Source organism: Entelurus aequoreus, linkage group LG14, assembly GCF_033978785.1.
Source record: "Entelurus aequoreus isolate RoL-2023_Sb linkage group LG14, RoL_Eaeq_v1.1, whole genome shotgun sequence".
In the NCBI taxonomy this organism is placed as follows: Eukaryota; Metazoa; Chordata; class Actinopteri; order Syngnathiformes; family Syngnathidae; genus Entelurus; species Entelurus aequoreus.
In genome coordinates this window covers 11,172,959-11,185,359 of record NC_084744.1, presented here as the reverse complement: position 1 = coordinate 11,185,359, position 12,401 = coordinate 11,172,959, and the positions used below count along the sequence as shown (strand labels likewise).

The following is a 12,401-nucleotide window of genomic DNA, read 5'->3' as shown; positions in this document are numbered from 1 at the left end:
TCCAAGTGTCCACCACAGTCATGGAAAACTTGTCAGGACAAATCTGGGCCAGTCCTGTCTCGGGGACAGCATTATTACCGGGGGGTCAGCTCACTCTGGTCACCTGAGAGTTCCTCCAAGCATTGCAACCCGAGCTCAGAACTCAGGATGGATCATGGACAGAATCTCCCTGTGAGCTCCCGTCCTCCGTGGTGACTTTATTCAACTAAGATGTTCCAACAAGTGGAGATAGGGAATGTTGATTGAACGACAGTACGTTTGTTCTTCTCTACACCCAACCTTCATGACGGGTAATCTGTTGGAAAAGCCTTCATTGTGGTAATGATGACTCACACTCTGGTTCCTCAGGGATAGGACAGCCGGTTCAGTCGGGGTGTCCGCCTTCAGCCACTGTTTTGTTTAAGTGACCCTGACGGAGTGGGCTGTAAGGGGATAAGGCATTTGTTTCCTCTCCCTCTGAGTGGACGCGGGCTATCCATAGCCCGAGCTGCTGAGAGGTTGTAACCCGATCAGCGCTTGCTGGACATTCGGATCCCATAGTTGCATAAGACCAGGTCATTTAGTTTCCAGGGCAATTCAGAACTGCCATCCAGTTATAGAGGATGGAGAGAATTGTCTGTTCTCCAGGAAGAAACTTTGTTGAAGGAATTCAATGCATCTTCTCCGCCTTGAACGGCAAGGTTATTTTTCAATTCAGAGTTCTCTCCTCAGATGTCGGCAAGGTCTGCAAGACTCAATGCCTACTTTCTCAGAGACCGCCTTGCTCGACTATATTCTTTCATGGTTCCTTTCACTATTCAGATGTGAAAAATAGGGTTACATTTTACGGTGTATGTTAAAGATTTAATTAAAAAAAACGTATATCTAATATTGTAAAATACATAGATTAAGGACATAGTAGTAGAGGGGTCTCAAACCTTTAGAGCTACTTATTTTGGTAACATTTATTATCATTACTTGACAAACTCAATAAGATTGTTTTGTCAGAATTTGAGCAATATGTTGCTATGATGTTATATATATCTGTGTGAGATGCACCAGAAAGACATGTGTACTAAAAATATACAGTATACATTATGAACTGAAAACACAAATACTGTCAAATGATTTTCAGTTTGACATATTTTACACAAACACACCTGTTTACATTTGTTAAATTCTCAAATGCTTCATGAAATAATGTGTTCTGTTTCTTATTGTAATATGAATGTTTTAGCTTTTTCTATCTAACCAGATATAGCATGAAACTTTTAATTTGATACCTAACTCATGTTCCTAACATCACTGTTCAGGAAGTTACAGTAACTTTTGTAAGAAAATATGAATATGTCCTTCCACATTGTTGTACAGTTCACAGGCAAAAAAAAAAAACGTGCAAAACCAACTTTTCTTACCTGTTGTCACCTGCTGTTGTGTATCTAAAATCTGCATAAATACTTCTAAATCACTAATCCTGGCCTCCATGGCGACAAATAAAGTATGTTTCTTACAAGTATCATCCTTGCAGGACGAGGAATAGCTAAACATGCTTCACTACACACCGTAGGAGGATACAATAGCTAACCGCTAACAGCAAGCTAGCGCTCCTCAATGTAAACAAATGGGTGGATCTGTACAAATATTCACTGTAATGATACCAAATACAAGAGCCGTGTATAGTTGGTACTAAAATTATCTATATTTTTTTTTATTATCACTGAATCTTGTTTTATTGTTTATAAAGTCATTAAATACATCCGTGGACATAGGAGAACTTTAATTATGACCATGTATCTACTTGGTATTGGATTGATACCCAAATGTGTAGTATCACCAACACTAATGTAAAGTATCGAAGAAGAGAAGAATAAGTGATCATTACATTTGAACAGAAGTGTAGATAGAACATGTTAAAACAGAAAGCATAAATTAACAGTAAATGTTGGCCCTGCGATGAGATGGCGACTTGTCCAGGGTGTGCCCTGCCTTCCGCCCGATTGTAGCTGAGATAGGCTCCAGCGCCCCCCGCGACCCCGGAGGGAATAAGCGGTAGAAAATGGACGGATGGATGGATGAACATATAGATCAGTGATCCTCAATAGGTGGACCGCGGTCCATGTCCGGACCCAGCGACGTGTCCGTCCGGACCGAGCACGAATTATAGTAAAAAATAAAATAAAAAATTGTATAATTATTATAAAAAAATATAATAATTGTATTTATCTTTGAGTTATCGCTAGCGCAAGTCAACGTTCTTTGTTGTTTTTAGTCAAATATCGCCACTCCGTCTCTCTCTCTTTCTCTCTCAGAGAGAGAAAGAGAGAGAGACGGAGTGAGAGCGAGAGAACGCCACTCTGATTGGCTGCGGAATCAGCCAATCAGAGTATGGGTTGTCATCTCTATCACAACGACGCGCTGATAGGCTGTTACCACCTGGGTCATACAGCGCTCATGCCACATGCGTGGAACATTCCGCTGCAGGCATACAGTTGTCTCGTATCGCTACTTCGCTAACTGTTCACTCGTCAGTCACTGAATGTCAATCAAATCACAATGGCATGCTCCAAGTTGGCTCAGGCTGGTAAAAGAAAGGTGGACAGGGAAAACCGACGTTTCAAGGAAGAATGGACAGAGCAATATGTTTTCATCCTACCTACTGCAATTACCAAACCAGGGGTCGGCAACCCAAAATGTTAAAAGAGCCATATTGGACCAAAAATACAAAAACAAATCTGTCTGGAGCCACAAAAAATTAAAAGCCATATTACATACAGATAGTGTGTCATGAGATATAAATTGAATTAAGAGGACTTAAAGGAAACTAAATGAGCTCAAATATACCTACAGATGAGGCATAATGATGCAATATGTACATATAGCTAGCCTAAATAGCATGTTAGCATCGATTAGCTTGCAGTCATGCAGTGACCAAATATGTCTGATTAGCACTCCACACAAGTCAATAACATCAACAAAACTCACCTTTGTGCATTAATGCACAACGTTAAAAGTCTGGTGGACAAAATGAGACAGAAAAAGAAGTGGCATAAAACACGTCCTAGAAAGTCGGAGAAAGTTATACATGTAAACAAACTATGGTGAGTTCAAGGACCGCCAAAATTAGTAGGACAAAACGGCGCTCGCCAAATACTCGAATCAGTGAAGCATGTTTAATATAAACAGTGTGATTTATAACAATTAGGGAGGTTTGTGTCATGTTTGTCTTCCTACAGAAACCATATTAAAACCAAAAATATATTTTTTTCCCGTCGTCTTTTTCCATTTTTCATACATTTTTGAAAAAGCTCCAGAGAGCCACTAGGGCGGCGCTAAAGAGCCGCATGCGGCTCTAGAGCCGCGGGTTGCCGACCCCTGTACCAGACCAATGTGTCTAATATGCAACAGTACTGTTGCTCTGGTGAAAAGTGAACATCTGAAACGTCACTATCTGAAAGAGCACCGCGAATTTGAAGAGACATTTCCTCATGATTTAGAGCTAAGACAAAAAGAAATCACGAGGCTGAAAAAGTCATATGAAACATCAAGCAAGATTTTTGTTAAATCTATGACACAACAACAAATAGCAAGAGAGTGCTCACTCAGAGTGGCATGGGTTTTGGGTAAACACAAGAAGCCATTCTCTAGTGCAGAAATAATTAAATAATGCTTGACTGAAGTGATGGGTGCCATGTTTGAAGGCAAAGAAAAGGAGGAAATGACAGCTAAAATAAATCAAATCCCACTCTCTGATGCCACAGCTACCAGACGTACTGAAATATTATTTTTTTTAAGTTCTTATTTATTTTTGTTTCAAAGAAAATCTTTCATGTATTTTGTTAGATATTTATTTTATTTTTGTTAATTTTAAGAAAATGTTAAACTACTACCTACATCCTGCTACTATATAAGTTTGACCGATAATAAACGGACCCAGCCTGTTTCAAAATAACATTTGTGGACCTTCAAGATTTGTACTTGAGGACCCCTGATATAGATGAATAATGTTGACAAAATAATAGAATGAGAAAGGACACAATATGTTACTGCATACGTCAGCAGACTAATTAGGAGTCTCTCTGGTTTTACTTACTACTAAAGGACGTGTAGGGGTATGGTATTTTTAATTTTTTTGTCATAAAAAAAATGCAATCATGTGTGCTTACGGACTGTATCCCTGCAGACTGTATTGATCTATATTGGTATATAATGTAGGAACCAGAAATATTAATAACAGAAAGAAACAACCCTTTTGTGCGAATGAGTGTGAATGAGTAAAATGGGGGAGGGAGGTTTTTTGGGTTGGTGCACTAATTGTAAGTGTATCTTGTGTTTTTTATGTTGATTTAAATATATATATATATATATATATATATATATATATATATATATATATATATATATAAAAAAAAAATATATATATATATATATATATATATATATGTACCAATCAATCCACGGACTGGTACCCGGTGGTTGGGGACCACTGATATAAGCCACAGATATATATGTTGTGAATTGAGTTATTTACTCAGATATATTTTGTAAATGTTTATACCTTAATTGTTTCCAAACACGGCAGTAAAATGGCTGAGCAAACAAAACAGAAGTCATCGTCATGGACCCACTAGCTTCGCAAGCTAGCTCTCCAATCAGCTAATCAGACTCAGTAACTCCAAGGTGACGTTTTGGTGAATTTACTGAGGCATTTGTGAAACTGAAACAATACAAAAAGAATGCCGTTGTAAGTTTATGTTACTAACACAGACACTCGTAAACGTGTTACGATATTAGCTAATGCTAATGACGCTAGCTTTATTACGTTATGATATCCCATACAAATATGCATGGAAACACTCCTACAGACATCACATATGTGACGGTTTAGTAAGTAAGAATTGTTTTAGTAATATTGTAAACCTTACAAACGTTCCTCAGAGTGATGAGTGAAGAATCCGTACGAGTAAAAAGATGATTATGAAGGGGGAACGATACTTGTACTTCCGGTTCAAAGCAAGAAACACCGTAACCTTTCACCCAGCAACACCTTCTGCGAGTGAATTTGTGCAAAAGATGGCGCCATAGCATAAATAATACCACACGTTTTTAATGTATTTGCATGTGTTTTATGAAAACTATTTGCCTTATGGCCGCAAAGACAAATCCATAAATTAGTCACATCGTTTTATAGGCCGAAGCGTGCAAAGCGTAGGAAAAAAGTAGCAGCTTATAGTCTGGAATTTACTATTCTGTATTAATATGAAAGACATTATAAGTCAAAGCAGACCATTAGGTTGTCCCTTAATAACCACAAAGTAAACATTGTTATATTTATCTTTGTCTTTTAGGTAATGGCCAGTGCTCTCCGAGTAAGGAGAAGTCAAGAATGTCTACACAGATCTGCCAAAACGATCCGTATGTTCGGAGTTCGCCCAGTGGTGAGTATTTACTGAATGCAGGTGGTACACATTGCAATAAATGTATGTTATCAAGTAAAACAGTACCCAAATGAGAAGTTGTGCTTGAAACTTGTGTCACAGCGCTAAAAATATTTATTGTGGCGTACCACAGGGATCAATAATGGGACCAACATTGTTCAATCTTTATATGAACGATATTTGTAAAGTAATAAAGGACTTAAATTTAGTATTATTTGTAGACGACACGGCTGCTTTTTGTTCAGGAGAGAAAACACAGAATGTAATACAAATAATAACAGAAGAAAAATTAATACATTAAAGAGCTGGTTTGACCAAAACAGACTATCTTTGAATCTCAATACAACTAAAATTATGCTATTTGGTAACAGTAAAAGGGAACACACATACAAATAGACGGAGTAGACATTGAAAGGGTGAAATAAATCAAATTTTTACGTGTGATAATAGAGGACAAAATGAACTAGAAATCTGAAATAGAAAATATTGGACATAAGGTGGCAAGAAACATTTCAATAATGACTAAAAAAAAAAATGTTCTGGACCAAACATCACTTCATATTCTCTACTGCTCGCTAGTGTTACCATATCTGAGTTATTGTGTGGAGGAGGGATGTAAAGATATGAACATTTCATATCACGATTATTGTCACCACAATGATCACAGTTCTCATCTCGGGACGGTATAGCTCGGTTGGTAGAGCGGCCGTGCCAGCAACTTGAGGGTTGCAGGTTCGATCCCCGCTTCCCCCATCCTAGTCACTGCCGTTGTGTCCTTGGGCAAGACACTTTACCCACCTGCTCCCAGTGCCACCCACACTGGTTTAAATGTAACTTAGATATTGGGTTTCACAATGTAAAGCGCTTTGAGTCACTTGAGAAAAAGCGCTATATAAATGTAATTCACTTCACTTAATTCACTTCATTACTAACAGTGTATTTTTAAATGTGCTAAAAAATACTCACAAACACTTATAACCAAGGTTTAATAAAACAAATAAATGCAATAAATAAATACACACACAATTTATTGTTCTAGCAGAATAAATGTGTTTTATAAAAAAATATTGTTCTGGTTACTTAATAGCGAGATTATTTTTGAGTGTTTAAATTTGTTTATCTTCTTCAGTTTTAATTTGTAAATGTTTAGTGTTTTTTTAATGAAGAAAAAAAAAAGTGCATCGGCCGGTTTATGTGACATCATGCAAATTCACTTCCTTTTGCTTCGAGTAGCAATCGATCCCCTTGTCTAAAAGAGCCCATCCTGAAGGTTTCATGTACACACATCTTAATTGATCAGACAGTAATGTAACTTTTACCTTACTAAAAATTAATCTTATTAATCTCATAATGTGAATTCTTATTTATTTAACTATATTTATTTATTTTATTTAACTATATATTCATGAGAGCAATATTATTTATTTATCATTGTATTTTTGTGTTACAAATTAAGGGACAGAAAGTGAACAGACACATGTAAGAAATTGCTTTGGAACGAAAAAGGGGTAGGATTAATTAAGCTCTGCTTCTTCCTACCCCTTTTTGGACATGTTGTAACAAGAATATGGAAATAGGCGATATATCACATTGTAACTGTATGCATGTTAGAAATAAATCAAAACAATAACCTCAAAACATAAAGAAAATCCTTTTTTCTCAAAAGTTGTACTTGTTACATAAAAAAACGTATGCCGTATTTGACGTACTATAGAGAGCATCGTTATATAAACCGCAGCAATACATTTTAGAAGAAAAATATATTTTTCCATATATTAGCTGTGTAAATAACTCATTTTACAACGTATATCTATACGTTGTAAAATGAGTTACTTACACAGAAATATTTTTTAAACGTTTATTTACATGCCCTAATTGTGTCTGTAACACTGCAGTAAAACGGCTGATCAAGCAAAAAAGAAGTCATCGTCATGGACCCACTAGCTGCGGAAGCTAGCTCGCCAATCAGCTAAACAGACTCAATAACACCACAGTGACGTTTTGCTGAATTCACGAAACTGAAAGAATACAAAAAGAATGCCGTTGTAAGTTAAAAATACTAACACAGACACTTGTAAATGTGATAGCATATTAGCTAATGCTAACAATGCTAGCTTTTTTATATTACAATAGCTTGTACAAATATGCATGAAAACACTCCTACAGACATCACACATGGGACGGTTTAGTAAATAACAAATGTTTTAGTTATATTGTAAAACTCACAACCGTTCCTTGGAGTTATGAATGAAGAATCCATACGAGGCAAAACGCTATAGACGAAAAGTAGACAGAACGGCACGTGTACTTCCGGTTGAAAGCTCAGTATAAACAGAAGGGCAGTGCAGCACCTGTAGTGAGCGAACCCGTCCCAAAGATGGCGCCATAGCACAAAAAACACACCTTTTGTTTGCTTGTGTAAAAAAAAAAAAATATATATATATATATATATATATATATATATATATATATATATATATATATATATATATATATATATAGTGTTGCGTTGACCAGCTCTTCCTCCCAGGGATTTTAAGCTGCTGGTCACTCCCAAATTCTTAAATGGCACATAAGCTGAAGTTTAAATTCATCACCAGGCAGTAGTTGGTATTTTGTGGTTTATTCTCAAAGCTTTGAAGACAAACGTGAGACCCAATCCAGTACAGAAGCGTTCCCTCGCCCAGTCTAGATCGATCTCCCAAAACCCCGGAACTCCTGTGTTCTTCCCTCTGTCCCTCGCTCCCACCCCCGTTGTTTAGACTACTTCCTGAGTTATCTCTACTCTCTGCATTCCACTGCTAGAAGGCCGACACCTTACTATGAGAGAGAGAAAGAACCCAAACAATTTTGTGGAATAGCCTTTATTTCTAAGAACAAGAATAGAGTGTCGAGTTTCAGATGAAAGTTCTCTTTTTCTGGCCATTTTGAGCGTTTAATTGACCCCACAAATGTGATGTTACAGAAACTCAATCTGCTCAAAGGAAGGTCAGTTTTGTAGCTCCTGTAACGAGCTACACTGTTTTCAGATGTGTGAACATGATTGCACAAGGGTTTTCTAATCATCAATTAGCCTTCTGAGCCAATGAGAAAACACATTGTACCATTAGAACACTGGCGTGATAGTTGCTGGAAATGGGCCTCTATACACCTATGTAGATATTGCACCAAAAACCAGAAATTTGCAGCTAGAATAGTCATTTACCACATTAGCAATGTATAGAGTGTATTTCTTCAAAGTTAAGACTAGTTTAAAGTTATCTTCATTGAAAAGTACAGTGCTTTTCCTTCAAAAATAAGGACATTTCAATGTGACCCCAAACTTTTCAACGGTAGTGTATGCATATATATACATATATATATGCATATGCATTATATGCATATGCATTATGGTCGTCAGCGAAGAAAAATACATGAATTATCCGCAGCGATAAGCCGCAGGATTGAAGGCGTAGGAAAAAGTCTGAAATGTACGGTACATGGAACCATGTTAATCGTTTGATTAGTTTGAGAAGCAGCAATAAATAGCGCTGTTACATTTGTTAAATAATCCTCAGTTGACCGCTCGAAACAATCCATTCCGTCAGACTGGAGGAGACAGATATAAAGATGCAAGGTCTGCTCCTTGTTGCCAGGATACGGCCGTGAGCGTGAGGCTGGTTCATAAAGTTTTGTCCGAAAGTGAAACTGTTCTCTGCAAGCGCCATGAATGTACGAAAGCTTTGTTGAAATATCTAAAGACCTAATTTATTTTGACACGCCAGCATGCTAGCTCAACTCTTCTGTTCGACCTCTGTTCAACTGAGTAAAGCTCCAATAGAAGGATGTTGTGAAATATGAAGAGTTTTTGCTGTTGTAAAATCCCAAAACAGGATGATCTGGACGAGTACGTTTTTCATGTCCATTATCTACTAAGCCCCCTTTGCTTCATCCACGGCATTTCACACCGGAGGCCACAAGTGTTTTACAGACTCTACGCCACGTATAGACCACATTATATAACGTCAGGCGTCTGTTTGTCAAAATGTGGGAATTGCAGAATGCTCAAATCAAGGTCACCTGCGTAAGTGGAACAGATGAAGATTGGCATCAAACGCAAGGCAACAGGGTAGTTCGTCGGGGTGCAGAATTTAACATTTTTGTTTCACAGCTGAAACACTTGTACAGCCACATTTTTATTGGAATCAAAATATCTTTTTTTTTTTTTTAATAATAGTCAAGACTTTTTTAGGCCATCTCCATGCAACCGGAAGGAACTTTTCTAACCTGTAACCTATTTTGAAAAAGTTTCATTAGGGCCGAGCAGCAAAAGATGCAAAGGACCTATTGAAATTGCTTCGTTTAAGTTTTTTGTCCTACTTCGATCGCAATTTTGAGGCACTTAACATTCAGGAAAACTCACCGATTTTTTGCAAGCGCGTCAGGTCCGGTGAAAAATGTGATATTTTTGGGGTCCGGCAAAATATATTTAAAAATTGACTCTCTCGCGGGCCTGTGAAAGTTTCAAAAAAATTAGCCCCTACCACCAGATTCACGTGTCGTCACAAAAATTGCTGTAGACGTCTATCATGAGAGGATGCACATAAAAGTCTCTAAAACCCATATTTTGTTTCTGTTGACCATTTTTATGCCAAAAACAGAGGTCGTACTTTAACAAACTTTGACCAAGATTATTCTATTTACTTTGCAAACACTTTTATTTGAACAGTTTTTTAAATTAGATTATATTAGTCAAGTCAAGTCAAGTCAAGTCAACTTTATTTATATAGCACATTTTCAACAACTTTTTAGATTGCACCAAAGTGCTTTACAGGTTAAAAAAGCATGGAGCAAACAAAAAACAAACAAAAAAAAAACAACAACAACAAAAAAAAAAAAAAACAACTAAGCAAAACAAAAAAAAACAAACAAAGAAAACATAAACAATGAGTGTGCTAAACAAGATAATGCAAATGCAATACGGTAAAAGGGGTCGAATAAAAAGTTTTAAAAAATTTGCAGAATAAAAAAAAAATTGTTAAGTTTATTAATGCATTCTATCATTTAATTCCCTATACTGATATTCTAAAGGTTTTAAGTGTTGTACGTGCATACAAATGTTTTAAATTATATTTTTCTCCAAGCTTATATTTCTCTTTTGTTGGGAATAATTGTTGTACATTCGTACGTAGCAGGTTATAGTTTGTTTTGTGCATAATTTCAGCTGTTTGCAAATGCACCAAATCATTAAATTACCAATATTTTTCTTATCGTTACTTAGGTGAAGATCAGGGTTTAGAAATCTCAAGTTATTCAAATAATGTATTAATGTGTTTATAATGTTACTGACATATGCATAGTTGAATAATAAAGGCATCTATGTTTTTTACAATGTGTTATGTTGCCTGGGTCCTCGTTTCTCCTGCGGGATCTGGCAACACTGTTCATTGATGTAGTACAGACCAGGGGTGAGAACAGCCATTATGTGCAAAACTACAATCTCCAAACACACACACACGCAATGTCTCGCCCTCATCGTTGGGCCCAGGTGCAATGCCAAGAAGGCGCTATAAACGACACTCCCTCTCTCCCTGGAAACAGCCAGGAGGAACCAGACCAGCCTGTTTCTCTATTTTTTTTCTTCCACATTGTGTCAGTCCATCCTAACGTTGCCTACACTGGCCAGTTTTACCAAGTCCTGAATTCAAGTCAGCTAATCAGCAAATCATGCTGTCTAACATTCTCACGGTATTCTTCGGACCATAGGGCGCACCGGATTACAAGGCGCATTAAAGGGGTTATATTATGATTTTTTTTTCTACATTTAAAACACTTCCTTTGGTCTACATAACATGTAATGGTGGTTCTTCGGTCAAAATATTGCATAGATTATGTTTTACAGACCATCTTCAAGTCGTCTTCTGACCGTCACTTCAGGATGTTTTGTGGGCAGTCTTACATGGCTCCACTTCGACAGCGTCTTCTCCCCGTCATCTTTGTCGTAGCTTTTAGTGCTTCCATAGCGAGTCTACGGACAGATATAAATTAGAAGTGTACACTACTTTGTAACGGAAATGGCAACAGCGGAGGATGAATGCCCCACATCAAGAAGATAGAGAAAAAGAAGGAGCTTATTGACTACCGTACGGACTACAATGGCGGACGCGGGCAAGTTTCAGGACTTATGCAGATCACAAATACACATCAGCAGGTACCAGAAGGGAAGAAAAGTTGGTTTTGCATAATTTTGCGAAACAAATCGCCAAATGTCTTCTAATAACTGCGATGAGGTGGCGACTTGTCCGGGGTGTACCCCGCCTTCCGCCCGATTGTAGCTGAGATAGGCTCCAGCGCCCCCCGCGACCCCAAAGGGAATAAGCGGTAGAAAATGGATGGATGGATGGATGGATGGATGGTCTTCTAATAAGTGACATTTTGGGGTCCTTATACACACACCGTATTAATACCGTATGTTGAAGCACAGTACGTCTGACTACTGTAGCTGTAATGCTCCGACAATCCTTTAAACGGTGTGGCTTCGTAGCTTACCAAAGTCATACTAAAACATTTTGACAGATTTTTGAGCGCTGTGTGTAATGTTCTATATTCTCAATTAAATATCAAAGGTTTGGGCTTGCTTGCTAACCATGAACACGGGCCGTCAACCTGCAGTTCACACCTATCTCTTATGTGTGACTTCCATCTACTGGTCACACTTGTCATTACACCATGTACCAAATAAAAATTGCTTTGAGGTTGGTGAGCACAACCAGAATTAATCCGTACATTAAGCGCGCCGGGTTATAAGGCGCAAATGAAAAGATTTTAGTGCGCCTTATAGTCCAAAAACTACGGTATGTCTTTTGTCTTCTGTCATTTTTGGAAAATTAAGTTAAACAGTGCACACTACGGGTTTGAATCTTTAGGCACCGAATGATTCAATCCGATTCCGATCCCTGGGGTGAAGATTCGATTCAGAAGCGATTCGCGACTCAACACGATATTTAG

The 12,401-nt window shown here is 37.6% G+C and overlaps 1 protein-coding gene across 3 annotated transcripts in view; it reads left to right on the top strand.

Moving 5' to 3' along the window:
- The window catches only part of LOC133664351 (zinc finger protein Helios-like), a 77,396-nt gene that overhangs the window by 42,424 nt on the left and 22,571 nt on the right, over positions 1 to 12,401 (top strand). For all 3 annotated transcript variants that reach the window (XM_062068887.1, XM_062068884.1, XM_062068883.1), the window contains one exon: positions 5,325 to 5,414. In XM_062068887.1, coding sequence (XP_061924871.1) covers positions 5,325 to 5,414 — 90 coding nt within the window. The remainder of the gene's footprint in view (positions 1 to 5,324; positions 5,415 to 12,401) is intronic.